The sequence below is a fragment of the Cladophialophora carrionii genome (assembly GCF_000365165.1).
Source record: "Cladophialophora carrionii CBS 160.54 unplaced genomic scaffold supercont1.1, whole genome shotgun sequence".
Taxonomy (NCBI): Eukaryota; Fungi; Ascomycota; class Eurotiomycetes; order Chaetothyriales; family Herpotrichiellaceae; genus Cladophialophora; species Cladophialophora carrionii.
In genome coordinates, this window is record NW_008481816.1 from 3468181 (window position 1) to 3492460 (window position 24280).

General features: G+C 55.7%; 9 protein-coding genes across 9 annotated transcripts; 3 read left to right on the forward strand and 6 right to left on the reverse strand.

Moving 5' to 3' along the window:
- Positions 1-426: 426 nt before the first annotated feature.
- On the forward strand, positions 427-3120 carry G647_01231 (uncharacterized protein; the record flags this gene model as incomplete). Its single annotated transcript, XM_008724632.1, has 1 exon — positions 427-3120. One exon carries the CDS (start codon positions 427-429, stop codon positions 3118-3120), a length of 2694 nt encoding a protein of 897 aa, XP_008722854.1.
- A 739-nt stretch (positions 3121-3859) lies between these two features.
- G647_01232 (uncharacterized protein) lies at positions 3860-5557 on the reverse strand (the record flags this gene model as incomplete). Its single annotated transcript, XM_008724633.1, has 2 exons — positions 3860-4047; positions 4189-5557. The coding sequence occupies 2 exons, from the start codon at positions 5555-5557 to the stop codon at positions 3860-3862; spliced, it is 1557 nt and encodes a 518-aa protein (XP_008722855.1).
- Positions 5558-7450: 1893 nt separating this feature from the next.
- On the forward strand, positions 7451-8347 carry G647_01233 (uncharacterized protein; the record flags this gene model as incomplete). The annotated part of the gene is made up of 1 exon (XM_008724634.1): positions 7451-8347. One exon carries the CDS (start codon positions 7451-7453, stop codon positions 8345-8347), a length of 897 nt encoding a protein of 298 aa, XP_008722856.1.
- Positions 8348-9430: 1083 nt separating this feature from the next.
- Positions 9431-10084, reverse strand: G647_01234 (uncharacterized protein; the record flags this gene model as incomplete). Its single annotated transcript, XM_008724635.1, has 1 exon — positions 9431-10084. The coding sequence occupies one exon, from the start codon at positions 10082-10084 to the stop codon at positions 9431-9433; it is 654 nt and encodes a 217-aa protein (XP_008722857.1).
- An 800-nt stretch (positions 10085-10884) lies between these two features.
- On the reverse strand, positions 10885-11703 carry G647_01235 (uncharacterized protein; the record flags this gene model as incomplete). The annotated part of the gene is made up of 1 exon (XM_008724636.1): positions 10885-11703. The coding sequence occupies one exon, from the start codon at positions 11701-11703 to the stop codon at positions 10885-10887; it is 819 nt and encodes a 272-aa protein (XP_008722858.1).
- Positions 11704-12927: 1224 nt separating this feature from the next.
- On the forward strand, positions 12928-14027 carry G647_01236 (uncharacterized protein; the record flags this gene model as incomplete). Its single annotated transcript, XM_008724637.1, has 2 exons — positions 12928-12973; positions 13030-14027. The coding sequence occupies 2 exons, from the start codon at positions 12928-12930 to the stop codon at positions 14025-14027; spliced, it is 1044 nt and encodes a 347-aa protein (XP_008722859.1).
- A 297-nt stretch (positions 14028-14324) lies between these two features.
- G647_01237 (uncharacterized protein) lies at positions 14325-17204 on the reverse strand (the record flags this gene model as incomplete). Its single annotated transcript, XM_008724638.1, has 2 exons — positions 14325-17041; positions 17096-17204. The coding sequence occupies 2 exons, from the start codon at positions 17202-17204 to the stop codon at positions 14325-14327; spliced, it is 2826 nt and encodes a 941-aa protein (XP_008722860.1).
- Positions 17205-17720: 516 nt separating this feature from the next.
- Positions 17721-18953, reverse strand: G647_01238 (uncharacterized protein; the record flags this gene model as incomplete). The annotated part of the gene is made up of 3 exons (XM_008724639.1): positions 17721-18585; positions 18634-18713; positions 18765-18953. 3 exons carry the CDS (start codon positions 18951-18953, stop codon positions 17721-17723), a joined length of 1134 nt encoding a protein of 377 aa, XP_008722861.1.
- A 3301-nt stretch (positions 18954-22254) lies between these two features.
- On the reverse strand, positions 22255-22787 carry G647_01239 (uncharacterized protein; the record flags this gene model as incomplete). The annotated part of the gene is made up of 3 exons (XM_008724640.1): positions 22255-22424; positions 22495-22695; positions 22748-22787. The coding sequence occupies 3 exons, from the start codon at positions 22785-22787 to the stop codon at positions 22255-22257; spliced, it is 411 nt and encodes a 136-aa protein (XP_008722862.1).
- Positions 22788-24280: the final 1493 nt, after the last annotated feature.

The window sequence follows — 24280 nt, forward strand, 5'->3', positions numbered from 1 at the left end:
ACCAACGCTCAGCGACTCAAGTCCAGAAAGCCTATATTATCGATAAGCCGACGCAAACGGGAAGATCGTCACGATTGCATCAAGATTTCCAAAAGAGGGGGACGAGCCAGCCAGACCTTGCACCATTTGTGGATCACGACGGACGTTGTCAATCCTTGAAACCTCCCCAATCGATGACGGACAAGCCGACGCAGAATCCTGCCAGCCACCCGTGCTTCACCCAGTTTCCCACTCGCGAGCCACTCTTTTGAGGTAGGCGGCCGGCGGTCACGGTATCGGCACCATCGTCCTCCGGATACGGCCCCTGACCAGCCTCCTGGCAGCCAGTCAAGGGACATGGAGGGCGGCCTAGGTTGGCAGCCTCTTAGCCATGCTTGGTATGGCTTCCCGCATGGAGCTTTGCCAGCATCATGCCAATCCTCCACCATGTCAGCACCTTCTGCGCTCCCACCAATCGCTCGGCCCTCCTCGCCAGGGGTTGAGCCAGAGCCACGATGGGAAAGTTTCCCACTTGATTGCGCGCAAGCTTGGACTCTCGACCCGACGGACCTTGGAATTGTCGAAGTTGTCGACGTCGACAGTGAGAATGGCCGCTGGACACTCCCAACATTCGTTCCTCAAAAGCCAGCAAAGCCTCAACCAGCAGAAATAGCATCGTTGGCGCGACAAAACACCGTCGTCCACAGCGCTCGTTCGTCGGAAATTACGTTCCCACCATTAACTGCGTCCCTGCTGGAGACCTATTCACGAAAAGAACTCGAAGGCGTCCGCGTCGATGTTTTATCCTTGAAGTCAGCGCAAGGCTTAGACCTTGCCCTACGCTCGCTTACTCCTCTATCGCATGCCCATAATATCTTCACCATGGCCACGACCATTACTGAGGCTCCGGGTTCGCCTCCTGAGCTCTCAGGCTCTCGGTCCTCGAAGTCGTCGTCCTCCTACTCCTCGTCCTTCTCGAGTCCCGATGACAGCTTCGAGTCCGACATAACCAACTTCGAAGAGATTGGCTTGGAGGATGAAAAGCACACCACCTCGAAATTCACCCACTCGCGCGACGTCTCCATGCAGTCTGTGGGTTCGCAACATGAGCTGATCAAGGCAAAGGAGGTGGCTTCGGGGGAGAAGAGACCAACGCTCCCACAGCTACAGACCCGTGTCAAGACATCAGGCCCGAGACAGGACTCTGCACCACCACGAACGAATGTTTCCAAGATGGCCATGTTCAAACGGGGCTTCACCAGTACAGAAACATTTTACCCTCCGAACAACATGAGGACGCGATCGTCCTCCCCTCCGAGCAGAAGACATCCTGCGTCCGCCTCGACTCCGTCTCTTAGTGCTGGTGGACTTCGGCCTATTCCTCCATCCTCAGCATCGTCATTGGGGCTCCCATCCCGGCGTGCATCATGGCAGCCCCACCGAAAGACCGTGGAGGAACTGGAAGCTGAGTACCACGACTCTGATGACGACTTACCTGAAGATGCGAGTCTTTGGAACGTCCCCGTGTCTCCCCACCCGTCCGGCCTACGATCACACCGGTCCAGTTTCCGCGGAAGCCCTGATAGATATCAAGCGGCTCCCAGTCCCCGTCCCATCCCTTTAGAACATGCAAGAACAGCGCCTGAAGTGCCCCCGCGGCCGGCGTTACATTCGCAGCAAGGCCTGCCGAAGAGCAAACCTCCACCACAAAGGTCTGTTTCGCTCACTCCTGCAAGCTCGAATCCTTCTTCGCCTAGGAAAGGTGACTTTGCTTTCAAGAACAGGACGAAATCGTGGAATCTTGCCATGGCTGATCTTAGTGAGGAAGCCAAAATCATATCTGAGGCATTGGAATTCCATGCCGAGGCTCGGGATCAAGAACGACTCGACAGGCTCCAGGGTGGCTCGTCTCGGGGAAGCCTGGAGACTCCAACGGACCGTAGCTCGCGGGCGTCGTCCATCCAGCTCCCGCCGATACAGAAGAGCACGCTCGACTTCATGCCAATCTCCAAGGAAAAGGAGGCCATTTTGTCACGAACAAGACCGTCATGGTTACCACCCAAGGATCCGAAAGAGGAGAAGAAGCATTTGAAAGAATACCAACGGATGATGGCCGCCTCCATCGAAGCAGACAAGAAACGTCGCATGAAGCTGCAGGTTCAGCAATGCGAGAAAGACGACACAAGACAAACCTTGAATCGAATTTGGCATTTCTACGTTGATGAAGCCACTGATCTCACGACCATTGATAAACGAGTCAACGACCTGTGCTGGCGTGGAATCAGCCCTAACCTTCGCGGAAAGGTGTGGCAACGGGCGATAGGAAATCCGCTTGGCTTGACTGCCCAGAGTTACGCAAAAGCTTTGAACCGAGCCAAAGAGATCAAGAAGCGGACAAGTGACCAGCTCGACCAAGACGAGAAGAGCATGGGACGGTGGTTCGTCGATATCGAAAGAGACGCCGAAACAGCGTTCCCAGAGCTCAGCTTGTTTCAGAGGGGCGCACCTTTGTGGCAAGATCTCATCGACGTCTGTGAAGCCTACGCGTGTTATCGCAGCGACGTGGGGTACATATACGGCATTCAACTAATGGCGGCGTTGCTCCTTCTCCAGCTCCCGACGCCCTCGGAGGCATTCATCCTTCTGGCAAACTGCCTCAATCGTCCCGTACCGCTGGCTTTCCAGACCGATGAGAAGACCATGACGAGTCGGACTTACAACCACGCAGTGTCAACATTGGCCATCAAGTTTCCTCGTCTCCACGAGTACCTTTTTGGTTCGCTCGAGCAGGGTGGTCTGGGCTTCCGCGGCGAGGAAGTTTTTGAACCCATGCTTCGCACCATATTTTCGAATGGACTGGACGTCGATCGACTGTGCCGCGTCTGGGACATATGGATCTTTGAGGGCGACCGAACACTGGTCAACGCAGCTGTGGCCGTGCTGGGCAGCCTTCAATCACAGCTGTTTGGCATGGAAGGCAATCTCGACCTGAAACGGCGCAATACCCAAGAAATGCTTGGATGGGGCCCTTTCAACCGCTTGCCTCGGTCCGGCCACTGGAACTTGCAGACAGTCGGAGATGAAGACCGGTTTGTCGACGAAATCCGGCTTGCGGGAACGCTCGACTACACGGGCAGGTAAATATTAATGACCGAATTGTACACCGTTTGTACAGATGAATCCTCAAAAAGGCGGAGTCGGGCTTGGCTGTGTTAGTTCTAATCCACGACGCTCGTGTATGAATGATTATCTTCATGCCCGGACGAGGCCATGTTGCATATCAGGTATGGGGGTTGGACAGTGACCTAGGTTTTTCTGATGACGGCGCCGTTGCTCTTGTGATGAAGCGAGAGGGAGCCTGCTATCTTCTTAATTACCGTTTCAATGTGAAGCCCATTACCTCGTAAAGATTTGATCAGCTTGGTCGGTTTCATCGTGTTGTGTTGGACAAGTGACCCCGAGAAATGCTTGTTGGCTACTGTAACTGTCATGCTCACCACGCTGCCCTCCGTCTTGCTGTGTCATAAAGACATCACGTCAGGATCTTTCTCACAACTATAGTTGCAATCCCAGTGATATACCTCGTCGAAGCCCGCGCACCTCGTCTTCCCAGGCCGCTTTTCTACAGCACATGCATGGCCTCTAAAGCCGCCGACCACGGCCCATGTAAATATATCCAGTGATACTGTAAAGAGCATCGACAAACCCCAGGAGTAAGAATTGACGAGGTCCAGGCCCCTTTTCTTGCCACGCCAGCCTTTGAAGAGCGCTCATTGTCAGGAGACCCAAAAACAAGGATATCCATCGCCGGATCAGAGAGGCTCTCTTTACACCTGGATGCGTATTGGATGCGTGAGCTCAGATTTAGTGGGTCTGTTCTTCACAATTTGGCCTTCAAGCCACGGACCCAGGCTTCTCCGTAGCCTTCGGAGCCCAATTGCTGTTCGGTCCACAGGCGGTCCTGCACCTCGAGGTCCAGCAGCTTGGTGTTGACGTACGATGGGTTCAGCTGGTCGAGGGACGTGACGCCCATGCACCGGAGGGTCGTTTCGATCTCTTCGGACAAGACTGGAGACAGACGGACGAGACGGGTCAGCGTGGGAAGTACCCGGGTTCATACAATGTCGACGGGTAAGAAGAAAGGAAAGGGTACGGTGGATAAGAAAATACAATGGCAAAGGGGAAATACAAGGATGCGGCGACACTCACGTTGGATCACCTTGTTCACGCCCTCGTCGCCCATGGAGACGGCGTACATAAAGGGCCTCCCTAGGGCGACGCCGCGGGCGCCCAAACACAGCGCCTTGATGATGTCGGCGCCCCGTCTGACCCCTCCGTCCAGGTAGATCTCGACCTTGTGCAGGATCTCCGGGTAGAACTTGCGGATCTCGAGCAGGGTTCGGATCGAGGACGGCGCGTCGTCGCATTGTCGGCCGCCGTGGTTGGACAGGTAGATGGCGTCGACGCCGTACTGGTACACGGCCAGCGCGGCATCCTCGGCGGTCTGGATCCCCTTGAGGACGATCGGGCCGGCGTCGGAGCGACCCTTGACCCACGCGTCGCGGATCCACGGCAGATCGTCCCAGTTCAGCGTGCTCGAATGGTGGCCTCTCAGGGGCGGGGCGTTGGGGTCGTCCTCGTCGGCGGGCTTGTACCACTCGTTCAGGACGCTGTAGTCGCCGGACGCGGTGGCCAGCTCGGCGCGGTACCGTTCGTCGGCCTCGCGCTTGCCCACGACGGGCGTGTCGACGGTGATGACGAGCGCCTTGTACCCCAGGTCGCGGGCCATGGTGACCAGCTCGACGGTCCGCGACCTCTCGAGCGCCACGTACAGCTGGAACCACAGCTGGGCGCCGTCGTCGGGCGCGAAGCCGCGGAACTTGACCGTCTTCTTCTCCCGCACGAGACACTCCATCAGCTCGTCGTGCGGCACGGTCGAGTACGTGCTCGGGCAGTAAGGGATGCCCCACCGCGCGGCGCCCCTCGCCAGACACAGCTCGCCGTCGTCGTGCACGAGGCGGGCCCGCGCGGCCGGCGCGATGAAGAAGGGCAGGCGGAACTTGTGGCCCAGCATCGTGCGCGTCATGCTCACGCGGTGCACGTTGCGCATGATGCGCGGCCGCAGCGACACCTTCTTCCAGTCGGCGTGGTTCGCGCGCAGCGAGCCCAGGCTGTCGGCCGCCGAGGAGAAGTAGACGTAGGCCGACTTGGGGATGATGCGCGTGGCCGCCTTCTCCACGTCGTCGAGGTTCAGGCAGTGCGCCAGCGGGATGCGCGCCATCTGGTCGAGGTCCCGCGTCACCTGCGGTTGGGCCGGCGTCGACACCGTCGCCGGGTCCACGGGCCCGAGGTGCTTCTCTCGGGGCAGTGACCGCTCGATCGTGCCCGGCGGGTGGATCGGCTCGTACATGGCCGTGGCGTCCTTGCCGCCGTACTGGAGCAGGATCTGGCTGCCGCCGGGGTGTTTCTCGAGGTACTCGGTCACGTCGTAGACTTTGCCCGACACGATCACCCAGCACGAGTCCCTGGACGCGTGGGTGGCGACCTCGTTGCCGTTGAGCATCTTGGAGTCGGACATTGCGGGCGGCTTTGGTCGATGATCGTTTGATATGTAGTTTGTGAACCGTGAATTGTTCGAGGCCGAGACAAAGCTCCAAACTGCCGACGAGAAGTAATTACAGTACAGGCGGGCCGGAATCGACGTTGTTTATCAATGGCGATAGCTGGATTGGGTGACATGGTGAGGTACTGTCCGGAGAAAATTCCGTCAATCCCGTCGCCAGCCACTCCAACCCGGGGACGAAACTGCTCTCCCGGCTCCCGGCTCCCAGCACCGCCAGCAGCTACCCGGTACTCGTACGTGTGTAGGCGTCCTCCGTAGCTCGTACTCCGTCCCGCTCGAGTCTTCCCCGCATCGAGTACGACAAGAAGGCCGTGGGGTGTCATGAGCTCGAGGCTGAGGGGGAAGGGGGCCGCTGGGGACCGGCAACGGGGAATCTTACTACAGTACTGTGTAGAAGGGCATGGATTTCTGTGCATCTCATCCACTGTGTAACGGTAGTGTCAACAGTACCAGTCACCAATACGGAGGATCTGTGAGAAAGCGGCGAATCAATAATGCTGTCGTGGAATCGATGGGCCGTCTGCTTGTACCGACATCGACCTGCCCTCGACTTTGAGTCTTGAAACAGTCTGCATCTCGCACAGCAGGGATATATGTGCATTGCACCGCTTTGCTGAGCACACTGCTACGTGTGTACTCCGGACATACTGCCGCACTCCGAAGTTCAGTGTGTATGCGTCGAGTGACGAGCGAACGCGGCCATGCACCTCGAATCCACCAGCAGGACGCGACAAGCCGCCACTTGGGAATAACAGCTTCGTTGCGAAGACATTTCGATGCGAACACATTTCGAAGTTGATACATTCCGATGTTGATAATTTCCAGGATTTCAACACTCACATGCCTCAGCCAGCGATGGTTGGACCATGGCACGCGACCAGATGTAGAGTAGAGAGTACCGTCGCTGGCATGCGACATCAAGCCCGCCACATCCTGACCAGGATTCCCCGTTCATTCTCATCCTAACCGCATCTTCGCAACGGATACCCTGAAAATACCTCTTCAGGCGTACCTCTTGTCTGATGTGATCTGAACCCAGCTGCACCCATTGGGCAGGTAAGCAAGATGCAGGAGACTAAGATAATCCCCGGCGCCCCCCTAGTCTGTCCGTATTCGACCGACTCCGGCTCTGATCTGTGCCCCTTTTCCCACGGCTCCATCTCGTACCACTCACATAGCACATTTTCTAGAGACGACGTATCTCGTACTATCCACATAGCACCTTTTCTGGAGACGACATCCGCGCAAGCTGGGGCGATCAAGCTCAGATATTGGCTGCTGCCTGGCGCTTGGTGCTCGATGCCTGATCTGGACGCCGCTGCGTACGCTGACGTGGCCATGGCTAATTATCACCCGAGCTGCTGACTCGGTACGTACCAGGTAGGATGGGCTGGTCACCCAAACGAGTGTCAGTCTCCGTGCCATTGACGAGTGGATTACTGGACGGATAAATGAAACGCTTGGTGTTGTACGAAGTAGCGTGTACAGTACGGAGTATATATTTGTGTTTTCTCGACGTGGATGCCCACTGCGGTACAACATACGGAACAGGGCAGCTGGTGATCATTTCCTGCGTGTGGCCTGCCCGAAGCGGTTTATCGGTACAATAACAGCAACAGCAACAGCAACGACAGCTAACGGCACGACGAATCTCGATTCCAAACCGGTGTCTCTGGCTAGCCTATGGCCCTGACGTGTTCGAAAGTGATAACAAAGCGAGGGGAGAACTAATCCGGTGCCTCACTTACTGAACAGTCGATCGCCCTCGCACGTCCTCGGTCCTGCGCCGGCGTGTTCATAGCCCGAAGGAAATCGACCTTACAGTACTGGCGCAAGCAAAAAAGAACAATGGTCCACCTGATCCTCACGGGCGCCACCGGCCTGATCGGCTCGTCCGTCCTCTCGCACATCCTCTCCCTCCCGCCGACCAGCAAACCGGCCATCGACAAACTGTCGATCCTCACGCGCTCGACCTCGATCCCCTGGCTCGCCGCGACGCCTCCGCCCGGGACGCCCACGACCAACAACCACACCGAGATCGAAGTGATCGAGCACCGCGACTTCGGCACCTACCCGCCCGAACTCCTGGCCCGGCTAAAGGGCGCCGACGCCTGTATCTGGGCGTTGGGAGTCAGCCAGAACGACGTGTCCAAGGACGAGTACGTCACCATCACGCGGGATTACGCCGTCGAGGCTGCCAAGGCGTTCTCGACACTACGCGCCGCTACTGCTGCTGCGGCGGCGGCGGCGGCGGCGGGGGCGGACGCAAGCGAAACCGCAAGCGAGAAATTCAAATTCGTCTACGTGTCCGGCGAGGGCGCGACGCTGCACCCGCGGCCGTGGACGCCCATCTACGGCCGCGTCAAGGGCGAGACGGAGCGCGCGCTGCTCGACCTGTCCAAGACGGCCCAATACTCGCCCCTGCTGTCCGTGTACTCGGTCAGGCCGGCCGCCGTCGACGGCGCCAACCAGCCGTGGATCTGGGACCAAGTGCTCAACACGAAGAGGACGGCGTTTCAGCGCTTCTATCTCAAGGGCCTCATGCATCCTATTCGCTGGGGCTGGGCTGGCGAGGCCACCCACAGCCCGACCGAGGGGTTGGGCCGCGTGCTTGTCGAGATGGCCGTCAGTGAGCAGGGAGGTGCGTTCGAGGTGGGCGTCGGCGTGGATGCAGAATCCGAGGGGCGCACGCTGGGGAACAAGCGATTGAGAATGTTAGAGAGGGGGCAGGGGTGGTGGAAGTGATGTTGTTTGGGGGCAGGTGGTGCAGCGGGCCTAATTTACAAATTATAGCAAGACACGTGGTCATTGAAGATGGCCTTTTCTCTTCTACCTAGCCAGAGCCACTATACAGTAGTCGCTCCACTCCCCGTCGACAGTATCTCCGCCTCCAGTGCAAGGGGTATGGTGGATCTACCTCCATCCCTTTTACGTACGCCAGCACGCACTCGCTGGAGGGACTTTGTGAGGTCTCATAATGTCCCTAGGTGCTTGACCTGACTGTCCGTCGAGAAGCGGAGTTGCGGCAGCTATGCGGTTGTTGGCTAAATTCGAGAACACAGGCTGGCCGCGACCACATCAACGGCAACGTGGTGGATGCCCGACGATTGCTCAAGTGACAGTCTCGAAGGATCTTCTTGATGGAGGATGCGAAATTCCCGCCGAACGAAGGGGATCGCCTTGGTCTGTGGTTTCACGGCCCAGCTGTGGTAGAGAGCACAGCGTGTCTTACTTGAGTAGTTGCAGCCGCTATGTCATCCTTCCGTCGAAGCAGTCCATCCGGGTCTTCGAAGTGGTGCTCGGACATGACGAGAATGGGAGTAGTCCGCGCAGGGGCCGAGCGCACCAGCTGCCGGGTACGAGTTCATTGTATCAGGGGTATGCAGAGGGGACAATCGCTGGCGGTGTATTATAATCTTCAAATGGGTTGTGAATCTCGGCGACACGAATGCACTGCCAGACAATTGTCGCACAGATTCGATAGGTCGGGCTGCTGCAGCTCCCTGCCCATGTCTTGTCTTTGGCTTCGCAGTGGTGCTTCCCGGGCCTACCGACCCCAGCTCGGATGACGGCTTCTCTTTGCTTCCTGGTGTCGATCTGTTCGTATCATGCACATGAAAGTCTCTCGCCAAGTATTGTGTCTGGATCCCGCTGTGAAGCACTGCTGAGGCGCCGAGGATGCTCCTGTCGAATCGATGGAGCGGGACGCAAGCAGGTACATCGAGCAAGGCCTTATGCCGGCATCAAAAATTCTCGCCGTCATCCTTCGAGGCTATGTCCGCATAAACCTGATATTTGAAGAAACCCACAACCAAAGTCGACGTTTGATCATGAGCCTCCGGCCTCAAAAGTGAAATCTCTTTCCTTTCTCCAGAATCCACGGTCATACTTGTACAGAGCCAACCCAACGACCTCGCCTTGACTGCCATGAAAGTGATGTGCAAGCTCCTCGAGTGTGTCATTGACGACGGCTTCATCGTCCACCTTGTTCTGAACCGTATAATGGGGTTGAAAGCTCCGATCCTGATGGCTGAGGAACGGCCTCCATCGAGCTTTCAGCTCCTCGTGAATGCCTTTCGCTTGACCAGATTCATCGACCACGCGGATGCCTACGCCCCGTCTCATGCGAAACGGCACATCCGCGGTGATCGAGAAGGGCCTCTGTAATGCCGCGACGCTGGCGATGTCGCGCATGATCCGAGGCAGTTGTGATCCTGGGAGCGCGCGGAACACCGCAATGTGGGCGTCGAGTTTGTTGAGCGCGGGGGGAAAGTACCGTTCTCGAAGCGATGTCATCAGCTTGTGGTGCTCCTTGTTGGTGTGCAGTGTGAGCACGTAACTCTCCTCGTGCTCGTTCCCAGTTTGTGCCTTGTGCTCGGTCCTTCTCTGATATGTTCGCGCCGACGATGGTGGCGCATGGAGAGTGGTCGACATTTGCCCAAATTTCCTCAGATGCCGCCGTGCCCACGAGATCCCGCTCATCTTGCTGAAGCAAACTACTTAGTGATCTCACCTGGAGAAGGAGGCAGACTTGCCATCTTATGGCAGGCCTATCACCTACTTTACCAAGCCAGCCGCGGACCGGTATCACGACGTCGTGGACGTCATGACTTGAAGGGTCCGGAGTTGAGAAACTCTGAAGATACTGTGTAGAGGTCTAGAGCACCTCATACTCGTACTTGCCAGACACAAGAGCGTCAGAGAACCTGTCAAAGCTTGGGAGTGGCACCTTGCTACCCCTAGGGATGCTTGATGGGCATTGATTAGGGGGAATGAAGCAGCCCATAGGCTCTGCCTCCTCCAACTGGTTAAACACCGCTGGCCTTTCAGGGAAGGCTTGACGCTACGCTTCGAGCAAACTCGGCCAAACTTGGATCCTTGCGGCGTCGACAAGGGATTCGAGTCTCCCTATGCTGGGACTCGTTACGGCTACATCCTGCTCAGCCATACACGACAATAGTCGCCTATTCCCCCCTGCGAGGCATTCGTATACTCCATACGAATAGATGGTCAGACATTAAAGATCCATTGATGTATGCATTATTGTATTATCCACGGACCGAACGATCAGCCGCAGCTTGGCGGCATCGTCGGAGCTCTGTATCCTGGTGGCCGTTCATTCATTATTCATACTCGTGCCCGTGCTCATGTACACCCTTTCCACGGCCTCGCGAGGGCACCCAACACCACGCCACGTCGTCCTTGCCGCATGACAGCGCTGATTCCTCCTCTATTAGTGCGTGTCATCTCCTTGTAACCAACGGATGTGTCCAATATGTCCATCATGACATGCCTAGGCCGAACAACAGCGCTGCCAACGTGACGCACACGGTAACCAGCAAGCCCTTCCTGTCGACCTCAGCCATGGGCGTACCGATCGACTCCCCACTGCTGGTCGCTGAGGCCGTATTCACGCCAGACGCGGACGGGGAACCCGTGCTGGTCGGCGTCCCGCCCGTAGCACCCCTCGTGGCTTCTAACTCATTGAATCCGCTGCTTCCGCCGCTCCGCTCAGGGAGGACATTCTGAATGAAGAACATGTTATCCTCGCCCACAATGTTGCCGACGGGCCAGTACTCGCAGACCAGGTAGATGCCGTCGAGGCCGTTTCGCCCGTCGCAATCCGTCCAGCCGCACCCTGTGGCCTGTGTGCCCTGCCATACTAGCTGCGTGAAATGCCCGGTCGCCTCGGTGAAGCCCGTGGGGTCGGTGGTTGAGAAGTCGTACATAGCGCGCTCATCGCCCCATGCGTCCACCGCCGACGTCACGTCGGGGTAGCCGCGCGCCAGGTTTTCTCCGTACGGACCGTGCGAGTGCTCCCACAGACAGTTCTCCGAGTATGACTGCGCGTATGTCGCGAGGGTCTCGTTCCAGTATAAGTAGCTCGCCGAGTGCTGGTAGCGGTAAGTGTTGGAGGAGTTGAGGATCGACTCACGGAAGGTCAGCGAGTCGGTGTATTGGGGGGAGGTGGGGGTCGTGGAAGCTGCGGCTGTGAACGTCTGTGTTACTGTCGTGCCAATCACGGTTACCGTCTCTTGGCCGAAGATTGAGAGTGGGAGGGCGAGGAGGAGGGCTGCGTGGAGGGGCAAGTTTGTGAGCATCGTTGCGCTTTCGGAGGGGGATATTTTGGCGTGTTTGTATAAGATTTCCTTTGTTCTTGAAGGTACAGCTCTTGCTATAATGGCATGATGTGGTATATGTACAGGATGGATCTCTTTCTCTTAGGCTCAGGTCAAGGCTGTTGCTCTCTTGGTGCTGTATATACTGGAGGCTGAACGAGGGACGAAATGAAAGATGAGGTACGACAACGAGCGGACCGGCCGGATCAAACAGGTCAAAGGCGTGCGTAATGCTCAGGAAGACCAAGAGCAAGATGACTTAACAGATCATCGCCGAAGAGTGGCACAAGGAAGGTATATGTAAGTCATTGAGGCGTAGCTGTGTCGAAACTGCTCGGCCTGCGAAACAAGGCATCCCGTGTCCGTCTCGTATGCGCCAGGATGTAATTAGTGGGTGGTTGGAGAAGAGATGCGAGCCATGACGATGGATGGTCGAGGGTCAAGGGTCCAGGGTCGAGGATGGCGTGGAAGCTGCCAGTGGTCAGCTTACAACGTCACCAGGCTGCTCGACGGCGTCCCAGGCAGCCGATAGGCGCGTTTATGCCTTGTCTCTTCGGTCCTGCAGCGCCATGTGGAGGTCTGCGTGGTCTCTGTGCTGGGCATTGGGATGCATAAGCGGAGCCAGCAAACGGCCCATGACCGCGGGCGAAGTATTAATAGAGACGTCCGAGACCACTTCTGAAAAGCGACGACGACATGAGAGGCAACTCAATGATTTACTGTGGTACGGAGCTCATGCTCGAGAGGCCACTTTGATGTTAAGATGAGTATGAAGCATCCACGCCATGCTTTGCAGGAGGCTCGATGGCAGGCGAAGCGACAGGAGGCTGATTGTGTGCAATGCACCACCTTGATAACACAAGCATTGATGGAAGCAGGTACAGGTCATGGAGGAAGAAGGAAAGACTGGAAGCCTCAATGTCTTCAGCAGACCTCACGCTTTCCTTCACAGTCAGGGACCTGCAGTTTTCCGTATCCAACGGCAGCATGAGCAAACAGCAAACATATTCGCTCTGATCTCTTACTTTCGCTTCAAATCACCTTCGTGTTTACTGAAATGTCTGCTTCTGCAGGAGTTTTCGGGACCCAACTCTTCCTCTATCTTTGCTGAATTTGGTGGCAGTGTGACGCTCAATTCCTCGTGCGGCCGTAGTGAATTGGAAGAGAACGCGGTAGCACTGAGAGTCGTGCACGGCGACAGGAAGAATGGCTCCCAACAAGCACAAGAACAGAATGGAAGCCTCAGCGCCTGGTGAGTGTGCCTTGATGCATCCACACGGCCTGTTTGATACTGACCATGAGTGAAAGCTGGCTTAGACCGGTCAAACCCAGCTGCTCCCAACAAGGCCACAGATCTCAGCCAGTCTGAGGAGCAGACTGATAACGATGATATCAAGTCTGCCACTGTCGGGCACTCCACGTCTAACATGTCCACGACCACCGACATGGCAAAGCTAAATATAAGCGAAAACGAACCGGGGTCCGTGGCAGAAGATCCGCTGAGCAGACCAACCAACTCTGGTGAACACGGTCTAGAATCAGCCAGTCGCTTGCCCACCCGACCAGCAGAAGCCTCATGGGATCGGAAGAGAAACGCCTTCGAAGACCCCGACTCCACTCGCATCCCCAGAGAAGACATTCTCGCCATTTACCCAACCGAAAAAGCCTGGCGCACCGTGTACACGGGCGCGCTATCGAACAACGCCTTCGCCCGGAAAATCCTCATGACGTACATCCTCTTCCACTCCGCCGTGAAGAACAACGAGATCCACGACGTCCTCAGCCGTGGCAAGCAGCTCCTGACAGGACAGTGGCCGTACACCGCCGTGCCACCCGAAGTCAAGCAGAATTACTTCGACTGGCTGCATTGGCTGGCGTGTCTGGACGAAACGATCCCCAACGCCCTCAAACACCACAAGTGGATGATCCTCCTCGAGCGAGAGTACGAGGCCGCCGAGCCGGTGTGGATCCGTTTCTGGGACCTGAACCGCGAACTCGACCAGGCTGGACCGCGGTGCGAGCTGCGGGAGGAGATGGATGATGTTGAAATCAAGATGGCGGCACATAATCGCAAACGACATTTCTTGCAAAGAGCCATAATTGCCGGGAAACAGTGGGTGCTGAGGACATACATGCCACCGCCCATGTGGGTTGACTGGAGTCAAGTGATTCAAGATATTCTTGCTGCTAGGTTGCAGGATGGCATGGACGATCGGTTTCGTGGCGGTGAGGTGCAAGTGGGATACGTGAGCGGGCATATTTCCGACCCGGAAGCAACAGAGACCGAAGAAGAATTTGAGTTGTAGAAAGGGTGCGAGCTACTTCGTATCGAATGGCCGTCCATGGTATTGATAGACGCAGGAGCCGCAGAACTACCCAAGTCGTGTCTGTGCCGGCAAATGCATGGACAAGCGAGCCAGAGACTACGATTGGGCGCAGCACAGCACAGACAGAACCCAACACAGGCCATACCACTGGCTCAGATAATCGGTTACCAGCCCCCCCGAAAATGCGGCACACAGCACGCAGCACGCAGCAGGACGTGTTCATGGATGAAAAAAGACCGTCTCTAGCATTTGCATTGTGACTTTTTTATCTCCTTCCTACATGACGACGCATCCATCGCCCTTGACCTTCCCTTCGACTCGCGCCCTCAACAGCAACCAGTCGCTCCTCCGTTCCGCGAACTCGACCACCTCTTCCACGGTGAAAACGCCTTTGTACCGATCCTGGTCGGCGATAATGGTACTCATCTCGCGCACGTCCCGGTCACTCGTCCCTTCGATCAGGTAGATCTGGGCCAGTGACCGCAACGCCGTGAAATAGCTGGACAGGTCGGGATTCTTGAACGTCGCGATGAACTGGGCGTACGCCGTCAGATCCGAGAGGAGGTTCAGCGACCCCGCACACGAGATCCGCTGCCGTTTGATATGTTTGGTCAGGGTGGTGAAGAGACGGAGGCCGACCTCGGTGATGAAGACGTCGAGCAGGCTCTTCTCCGTCGCGCCCGTGAGCATGCTCGTATGGTGGCCGACCAGTTTGATGACGCGCTGGGCCGTGGGGGTGGGTTGCCCGGAGAAGTCCATGACAGGGAGTTTGCTGGCGATGCTGGCTGGGCGGCCGGCCACGCCGTTCAGGATCGAGCTCATGGTGTTAGGGTGGTGGGTTGTGGTGGTGTTGTCGTCCTGCAGGGCGAGCTCCGGGTAAAAGTCCGTAGGTTGTTGGGTGGTGGCGCAAATATATTCCACCTCGTCCATGAGGACGTCGATGCCTTTGCCCAGTCCTGCAGCGACGCGTTCGTCGAGCATGGCCTCGAATTTGCGCTTCTCCTTTACGTTGACGTCGAGGAAGTCGTCGCGGTTGGAGATGCGCAGTCGGACGAGCTCCGACTCGTAGAAGACGTCAAGCATCTGTTGGATCAAGTCACCGACGTTGACTAGCTCGAGGAACGTGGCCAACGGGGCAACCTGAACGGTTGCGGGTGTGGTGGTGTCGGCACTGGTCTCGCGAGGCGAATAATGAGAGAGGTGATCAATGGCCTTGTCAAAGCCCGTTTTGACGTGGCGGATGCCTACAGTCTGGACCAGAAGATTGAAGATGGCCGAGCATTGCGTTCGTGCGGACTCGCCTGCTTCGCCTGGAAGCGCGATGAACTGGGAAGCACGGTCGAGGGAGGACTTGGCGGCGTGGACCAGGTTGAGGGCGATCTCGATGGAGAATAGAGACTTGATATTCTCGAGCTTTGTGTTCATCAGAGCCGCTTTTGCAGCAAGTTCATCTGTTGGCGCTTCTTGAGGGAGATTAGGGGTCGCAGCCCTGGGACCGCCTGGAATCGGAGTGGAGGGCCGGGACGAGGTTGAAGCTTCGGCATTGAGCTTCTTGACGGGTGTCTTAGCAGTTTGAGATCCGCTGAAGCTCGGGAGGATATTGACCGGCATCATCAACACCTGCTTGAACGAGGACATAAAGTCCTTTTTGTCGGCTTGCCGATTGACGTTAGACATGAGGAAGCTCTCTGTTGACGCAGCTTGTTCGGACAAGGCCCGATCCCATTGCTCGATCTCCGAGTCCGCCTTCTGCCTAAAGAAGGCCAATTCTCCCTCAAGATATGTCTCAAGGTGAGGTGCAAAGATCTGGGCTCCGATTGCATTGCAGCGGGCAATGGTGGCCTCGTCCGTGTCGTCGGAGAGAACAGCACCTTCGATGAATTGTTTGGTGGCTTGAAATGTGCCCGAGATGATCCGTAAGTATATGGATGTCCCGCGAGCTCGAGCTTCTTCGAAGAGCCCGGACAGAAATGGTCCCAGAATCTCCTTGGCGACTTCTTCAAGCAGGAGGAGCGACACCTCGTTTGCATTGGGAAAGACAGCCTGGACGATGCCATTTTCTTCCGTGAGGGCGTTTCCCAACCTTTCGAAGTATGCTTGGACTCTTTCGAGTGATAACTGACCATAGCCCAGAGAGTAGTCAATGCAGTCGGACACCGAACCGAGTTCCGCTTTTTGGTTTATGATCTTGTTGTCGTGCAGAAAGAGGTCTATACCGCTCTTACCGCCATTGAGAGTGTGCATGACCCGTGCGTACTGGCGCATCCTGCCTTGGATATCCTTGAACTCGTACCCCTTTCGGAATTCTAACAGAGCTTCAGTATCGAACAATGCAACAGCCTCCGCTATTTGCTGTTCCCTCCTGCCGGATCCAGGGGAAAAATCACTTGCGGAGAAGATCCGCACATTCGCTAGAAGCCGGACTTGTTGCTCGGGAATGTTGAAGTCTTTGAATATGCGGCAGCTCATGGGATTAGACGTCGAGAGCAAATCCTGGTAAAACGGCGCCAAAAGTCTATAGATTTTGCCATATTCCTGTCTGGCCTGTCCTCGAATAGATCTGACGCGGGTAAACACTGACAAGGGCGCATCGTGATCAACAGGTAATTCTGAGGCAGATATAGCCTGCGGACTTGATGTTTCGGCGACATCGAAGCCGTCTGCCACCGCATGTCGAGGCTTAGGTGGTGAGAGCAGGCTCGGTTGGCGTGTCTGATAGACCGGGGATGCATCCACATCGAACAGGACCTCGGGTCTGCCCTTGCCGTTGATCAGGTTGCGGTCTACCGTACTCTTTCTTCGACCCGGAGTTGTGGGTGTCTTCGGTGGCTCGGCTCTTCGTCTGGCTTCACTGTCATTCCAGCAGCCCATGATTCTCAGTCTCTTAACCCATCTTGCATCGTCATAAACCATCTCGTGCATGCGGCGAGAGACACGTGCAAATCGTAGGAGATCGGGCACCGTCAAGTAGTCGACCAAAGTAGCCAGCACCTCTTGAATGGGTTAGCAGGTACGAATGCCCCCTTGGGGTGAGGAATGTGCTTTACCTGCTGGAAGAATTGGTTTCGAGATGATCATATCCGCCTTCTTCAAGGATGCCAGCGGATCCCTCCGCGACGCCTTGTTGAGGGCCTTGGGCTTCGTTGATTTCGACATGCTGGCCGTCGGTCCGAGGGTCTGGGATGGCGAGAACGAGGGCGTCACTTTTCCCTGTAAGTCATGTCGCTGGAAGTCGCATGGCGCGCTCGAGACAAGGGCCAACTGAGCGATGCCCGATCCAGTCGACCAATGCCTATCTATGCGCTGTCAGAGGAGCAGTGACAGTCGCCTGCGACAGAAGTCAAAGTGGAAGTGGAAGCCTTGTTGGACCCTGATTCTCATTCTGAATTCTGGTGATTGTCCTGATCGTCCCCACGCTGCTATAAACATTTTGGACCGCAAGGCTGGCGCTCTACCGGACTGGACTCTCTGGATCCAACCCATCTAGCATAGCAGAACATCCAGGTGCTCTACAAAGTACTACCGTCGAATTTGTACTGTGCGCCCGTTTTGTGTGCATAATGGGCCTATGCCCAAACCCATCGCTGATAGTGATGCCCCCATACAAGAGACTTGGCAGATCTGCCCATGCTTTGCCTGAGAACTTTCCTCAGGCCCGTGGGTATCGAGGCCTTACTCTTCTTGCTCATCATCTTCATCTTCATCGCTTTCCTCTCCACGATTCCGCTTCCTTGTCTTACCCTTAGTATCTGACTTCCGGATCGGGATCTTGATCCCCTGCAACGCAAACTTCTCGCTCCAAGCAGTGGTTTCGACTACACCTGGAAACTTCTTCGCACTGAACACCTTGAAAGGCTTGGTGAATGTGGCAGCCAGGCAGGGACATTCAACGAGCAGTCCGTTTCGCATCTCGCCTGTCACTCCCTCTTCGCCGTCCAGACCTAGTTTGCCCAGCGCAAAGAGTTGGCATTTCAGTCGGAACCAGCCTTCGGTTCGAACACTCAAGTCTTGGAAGATGAAGAACAGTCCCGGGATCTCGTCGAGGCCGTCCAACTTTTGAAGACTACTATGACATTGGCCAATAAGGTTCTTCGACGGCTCAGACCTGTTCGGACCGGGTGATCCCACGTCTTGTGAAGCGCGGGATTGAAGAGACGATGCCGGGGAGGGAGCCATCTCCTGAGGAAGGCCTCGTGGTGGGTAGGCACCGTTGTATGGGTTCTGGTAGTGTCCATTGTAACCTTGCTGGTGGTTAGGTGGGTACGCTGGAGGTCTCTCGTAAGGAGACGATGGGACGCTGCCAGGTGTGGGTGTGACCATCACATCTCTACGATAGGCGGGAGCATTCATAGGATCGTAGGAAAAGAGTTGCTGAGCCCTTGGACCCATCTGCTGGGTTATGGCGGGATAAGCGGTTGTGGTGGTCGCTGAGATGGAAGGAGCAGCAGCATTGTGCCTGACACAGTTGTCTTCATGCTCGCCATGGACATCCCAGAGGTCCACGCTGAGAATGAGCTTCGACCATTCCGTATTTACTCTGCGTCTGATCAATAATCATATCGCGCGCAACTAGTGAGAAACTTACTCGTAGTTGATCTCCTGATTTGTGGCTGAATCGACAATCAGCAGCTTGACGATTAGTGGAGGTGTGATAGGTCGACGGTCCTACAGAATAAGTCAGCCGGGAGCGCGTCGCGGCGGAGAGCCAGGGTTCACCTTGTCGCCAAAACCACACATGCGTGCGCGCTGCGGTTGCTGCTGAATGACCAGGACAAAAGCATGTTTTCCCCACACTCTGGACATGGTCGGAAGGTCTGGCAGATCATAGTTCGACAGATCATCAGTGGCAACGCTTGTTTGGCTCGGACTAGGTGGTATCCCGTTGCCGTTCGCTAAAGAAGACATGGTGCTACCTTGAGTAGGGTATGTGCCATTACCAGCTATTGCATGCATGTTGGTGTTCGGCAGCGGCTGTCCCATGCTATACGGAGCATACGGCGGTGGTATTCGTAGTGGCGCAGGAGCTGGCGAAGCACGCATGCCCTGATGAAGCGATACCTTTGGAGGTGGTAAACTATGCTGTTGCGAAGGATACATCGTCCGGGCAAATGTCGCGATATATAGTGAGAGAAGATTTCAAGAAGACATCGGTTGGGCAATATCCAGGTCCTCGCAGAGGAAGTCGTCGGTGTGCTTGATTGGCTCTTTCCCAACGCAAAGACTAATCTTCCAAACCGGAGGTGGTGGTCCAGTAACGACAGTCGGATGGGGCTTTTGAGAAGATCAAAGGCCGGAAAGAGGCACGGACTCTCGAAAGATCAAATTTTCCGCCCGAGAGCAGTTGCGGAACTGCAGACTTTTTGGATCAAAAGACTCGCTCCGCCACACATCCAACCCTCTCGAAGGGTCTGAGGACCTTGGGCACCCAAACAATAACGACTTTGGGTCAAGGTCAGGTGAGGGGGTTGAAGATCCCACCAAACAAACGGAAACGTTCAGGTGACACAGAATGTAGGAGGGCGAGGCACGACTTGGTGCACAGATGGTGACTTTCGAGCGACCCGGGTTGGAAGAAGGGCCGCCCGTGAGACCGAGCGGATATTGCTTGGTTTTCGAGAGCCGATAACGCCGAAGACGTTGACGGTTTAACAAGGTGCGTTCCTCGTAGACGGTCTTGTCGAGTCGTCCGATCACGCGATGCAGGACGTCGAGGTATCTGCACAGGTGGAGGGCTGTAAATGGATAGTTTCTGACAGTCCGGCAAGGAGTTTATGAGGTTATGAATATTTGACGGCGCCACTCTTCAAGCATCGCCACGCTCTCAAGCAAGTCTGTGGCAAATGGTGATAGACCGAGAATTGATGACTTTCACAATTCAAAGCTCGAATACAGGTTGGGACCCTGTGGACTCTGGGGGCCGGTTGGGAAGACGGCTAGTGATGGCGCCGACACCGAGAAACACTGTTGTTGGGCGAGGGAGTGACGGAGGAACTCAGCGCTGTTGTTGGCCAAAGCAACGAGGAGTTGTCTGTGTCATGCTGCTTGCACTTGGGTAGAGCGTCGAAAAGCTGAGACTGGTCTGAACCGACTGTGGCATGGGCGCTTTTTACACTCGCCTGAGGGAGAGATTTGGTACTATTCGTGCCTTGTGACGAGATGCGATAGCTAGCTGATCAAGCGGACATGATTGTGACCGGAGGACTGATATACTAGTGAAACTAATTGAATTCGAGGTCAGGTCTGATCTAACAACTCGCTGCGAGCAGGACGGGGTGAAAATTCGCGGGCATCCAAGATCAACGTTGCATATAGATAAAGCCCTGTCCGAAAGACTTTGACTGGCCCGGCTCAGTTATGAACGGAAGTGCCTGTGCACGCAGGTCGAGAACGCAACCTCCACCCGACGCAACTCCCAAGCCAGATCCGGCAAGGTTTGCAGAGGCCAAAGCAGCATGCACCGACTTAAAGTGCGATTGTGTTTACTAAGACGCGGACCAGCTCGTGGCTGCAGCACAGGTCGCCTCATGAGCAACGTAGGGTCCATTGTGTCGAGTGAGGCGATCAGCCTCCTTGATCCAGCCACCGAAGTCGCCCAGCAAAGGGACGATCACCGGCATCTATGTACTGGAGCTCCAGATCGAGCAACAACACATCTTGTGCGATGACCGGCCGGCGGACAGGCCTAGGCTCCGGGATCAATAGAGGTGGCCTAGTGTTCTAAGCGGAGGGTGAGACCCAGCAGGGGCTAGACAGACACTGTAGCCGGCCGTTGAATCAAGAAACAGCTGTCATGTTGGAAACAAGCAAGCGACTTACTCGTGCTTCAGATTCGGTGTATCCGACAGGGAAGCGGCTGCGAAGCCGACTAAGACGGCTGAGCATCCGACAGGGCAGCGGGAGAATCAAACCCACACTTGTTCCTGGCATGATCGACTGCTTTCAGGGCTCGCCAGGACCCCGTAGCTCCTTCGGCACTCTCGTTCTTATGTATGTCAAGACCTCTTGTTGGTCACCATGCGCCGTCTCCCGCCTTTTTAATTCCGCCGCGGCTGCCTCTCACGCCTTGCCTTGGGACGCCTTCACATCAAGAAAGGCGGTAGATCCTGGACACTCATCCTGCCTAGTTCTTCGGGCTATGATTACACTCTCCTCGTATCGGCGCCTCGGGAACTAGAAGAGGGTGGGTGATGACGGCTCGAGATCGAGCGTCCCACTGCTGTATCCCATTCACAAGCAACACCCGAGCTCGCTCACAAGCATCTTGGGCAGCCACAACGACCCTTCTGCGGGTATCCTCCGCCGACACAATGCAGAGAGTGCCACTACACGGTATTATAAGTTGCCGGCAGCCAGATGCGAAGATTCGATCAAAATTCCCTGCTCCACAAGCAGGTTGCCTCCCTGCCATGGACGGCGGTCAAGCAGGCCTGGTCTTTTTGATCTTCCACACTGTCCGAGGGCCCAGCGTCTGGTGAGGCGTTAGCGGTGAAGATATCCGTGTCTTGCTCGGTGTCATCGCTCTCTCGGGCCATCCGACCTCGATCCAGCTCTCATGAGATCGGTGGCTTGACCTTTCTCCTTGACCGGTCACTTTTCTGACGTTTCTCACTTCGGGCTGATCCAGCACCCATTACCATCCCGACACTGCGGATGTTTCTTGGGGCGATATAGCCACGAGGTTGACACGTAGTGCGACAAATCATTGCCTGTGCGCCACTATGGTATGATTGGGTTGCTCGCTGACATGTGCAGCCACCGGCTATCGCGACCTGCGCCAGTGATCCCTACTATAATGGCTCTGGACCTTATCCGAGCACGTCGTTGCTCGATGTCAGAGGTTTGCCTGCGAATAGCAACCACTTCCAGAACCTCACCCAGAAGCCGTCTCCACCCTCCCGGTACCGCTGCCGCGATTGAACCCAATCCCCGGTATGCAGCATCCCGCCATTCGCGTCACGGCTTCGGCCGGCTCGTATAGCTCAAGGAAAAGATCAAGCGGATGGACCAAACAACCAACAATTGTGTGAAAATGTGACTACAGAAACAGGGCGGTTCCGATCCACAAAGCCCTGATCGGCACTCCCGTCCCTGCAACTCCTTGTGGCAAAGCTGGAAGACTCTCGAGGGCGGGAAAGATCCCGCCGAATCCCTGGTCCGTGAGGGTCATCCCAGCATGCCCATCGCTCTTTGTCCATTAACAAGCCCATCACTCTTTCTCCCCATTGCTTTTGCCGACCAAGTTATCTTTGGCCTTGCCGGCTAAGCCGCGGAGACCACTCCGGTCCTTGCTGAATGACTCTGATCGCACCTTCTCATTATGGGCTCGCGCTTCTTTCTGCTCCGCTTCTGTGGGCTTATATAGGTTGGCCGCGCCACCTGATTGAGGGGTGATCAGTTTGACTGCGCTACCAGACGGTGTACGAGTATTTTCGGTGCTCAGACCTACCTCTCCCGGTGTGATGGACGTTTTCTGGGATCGTAATTCCAGGCACATCAACATCCTGAGCGCGCCTTGCCTCCTCTGGACTATCAAGCTTGGCCATGTTGCCAGTTCCACCACGACCAGTGGTGTACACGTGCGATTTTAATACGGGCGTGGTCTGAGGCTTGAAAGTAGGCGATTTGGCGTCTTTGGTGGTGACGTTGCCTGACCAATACATTAGGATCACATCTCGCTGTAACTACGATTTTGCACTGACCAGCTCCACCGCGGCCGTACGTTACCGTTTCGTTCGTCATTTGTGCTGTGGACTTGCTGCTTTTGCGTTCAAATGCTGGTGTTGCGCCACTAGCACAAGAAGGAAGCGCGGGGAGAATGCACGGACTCCTCGCAACTCAATAAACTTCTTTTTCGTGCAGGTCCTGGATATCCGAGAGTGTGACAGCAGGGACAACCAGCAAAGAAAGAAAATTATTGGCAAGGCGTGGACGTAGTCGTCGTGGTTATGGAGGGAGCAAATGTGAGAGAGCGCGCGCTCGAGAGTGACCCATCTTTCTGCCTTTTTATGCAGTGACCCAGTAAAACAGGTAAATTCCCGGACTTGGAACTCTTGCATCATAGCGCCCCGACATTGAAAATCTCTCTGATGGTCACACGTGCGGAGAGAAAATGCATTTTGAGCCTGGAGAAGGAGGAGTACGAGTGGGATGAAAGTTGGACGTAACAGAAACAGCCTCATCGAATCGAGTTGAAGGCTAAGAAGGCTGGGCATTCAGGTCAGGTTCTTGTCTGCCTTACAGCCGCCACATCAAAAGGCCCGTCCGCCTCGGCGCTGTACGGCGTGACCTGCCGCAAAAACTGTACAAGACACCTGCTCAGATGCAAATTTTCGCAGGCACCACGTGGCCGTGGCCTGGAAAGTGGCTTTGGTCAATTGTTCTGTGCTCTCAGGCGGTGTACCCCGGATTTGAAAGATCGCCAACTGATAATGTCAACTCTCGCGGTCGCCTTTCTCCGAATACCACGACCGCGCACGACCAGTGGAAAGAACATATCTTAAGTTTGAGATGATCTCGACTCCTGATTTGCGTGCTTACTCCGTGGTGAGAACAGCTCCCACTAGAGATTAATGAGAAGTTCGTGGCACGATTGTTGACGCCGCACGGCGCTTTATTTGCATATGGAAGATCACATGTTTGTCTATTGAATGTGTGAGGGATGAATGCGCCCGGCCCTGCCTCATCGCCACTTGTCTGCTGGAGATCGCAAGAGGTACTACGCATATCTCTCTGCACATTTTGGGGCACGGCCGAGTTCATGTTGCAAGAGAAGTATACGGGTTCCTTGAAGGCCATGTCGGATGATTGAAAGTTGCCGAGACTTGAAACGTCCCTGGCCGTCTCAGGCTTCAACAACATCACGCCTTCATTTCAGCATTATTTATTCGAGAGACGACAAAACACGAGTAGAGGACGCTCTTCCACAGGCTTTGTGGAAGCCAACACCCTCGTCACAACACACCGTGGCCAACCCATTCTCTTCGCGATCGTTTCGTAGATGCAATGCTGGGTTGAAAGGATGAGAGTTTCATCTATCCGTGGTAGGGCAAACTTACCCCGTAGGTGGTTCCAGTACGGAGTACTGGGGTATCACACTGGCTGGACAGGCTGAGGCTTACTCGGAACATCATGTGGCTGGATCGTCCGGGATGAGCAGATCGACATCGCACTTTGGGACCCCGTGGGGGAGGACTAAGCGCAGTTTTATTGAAAATTTTCTACCTCGTACAAGG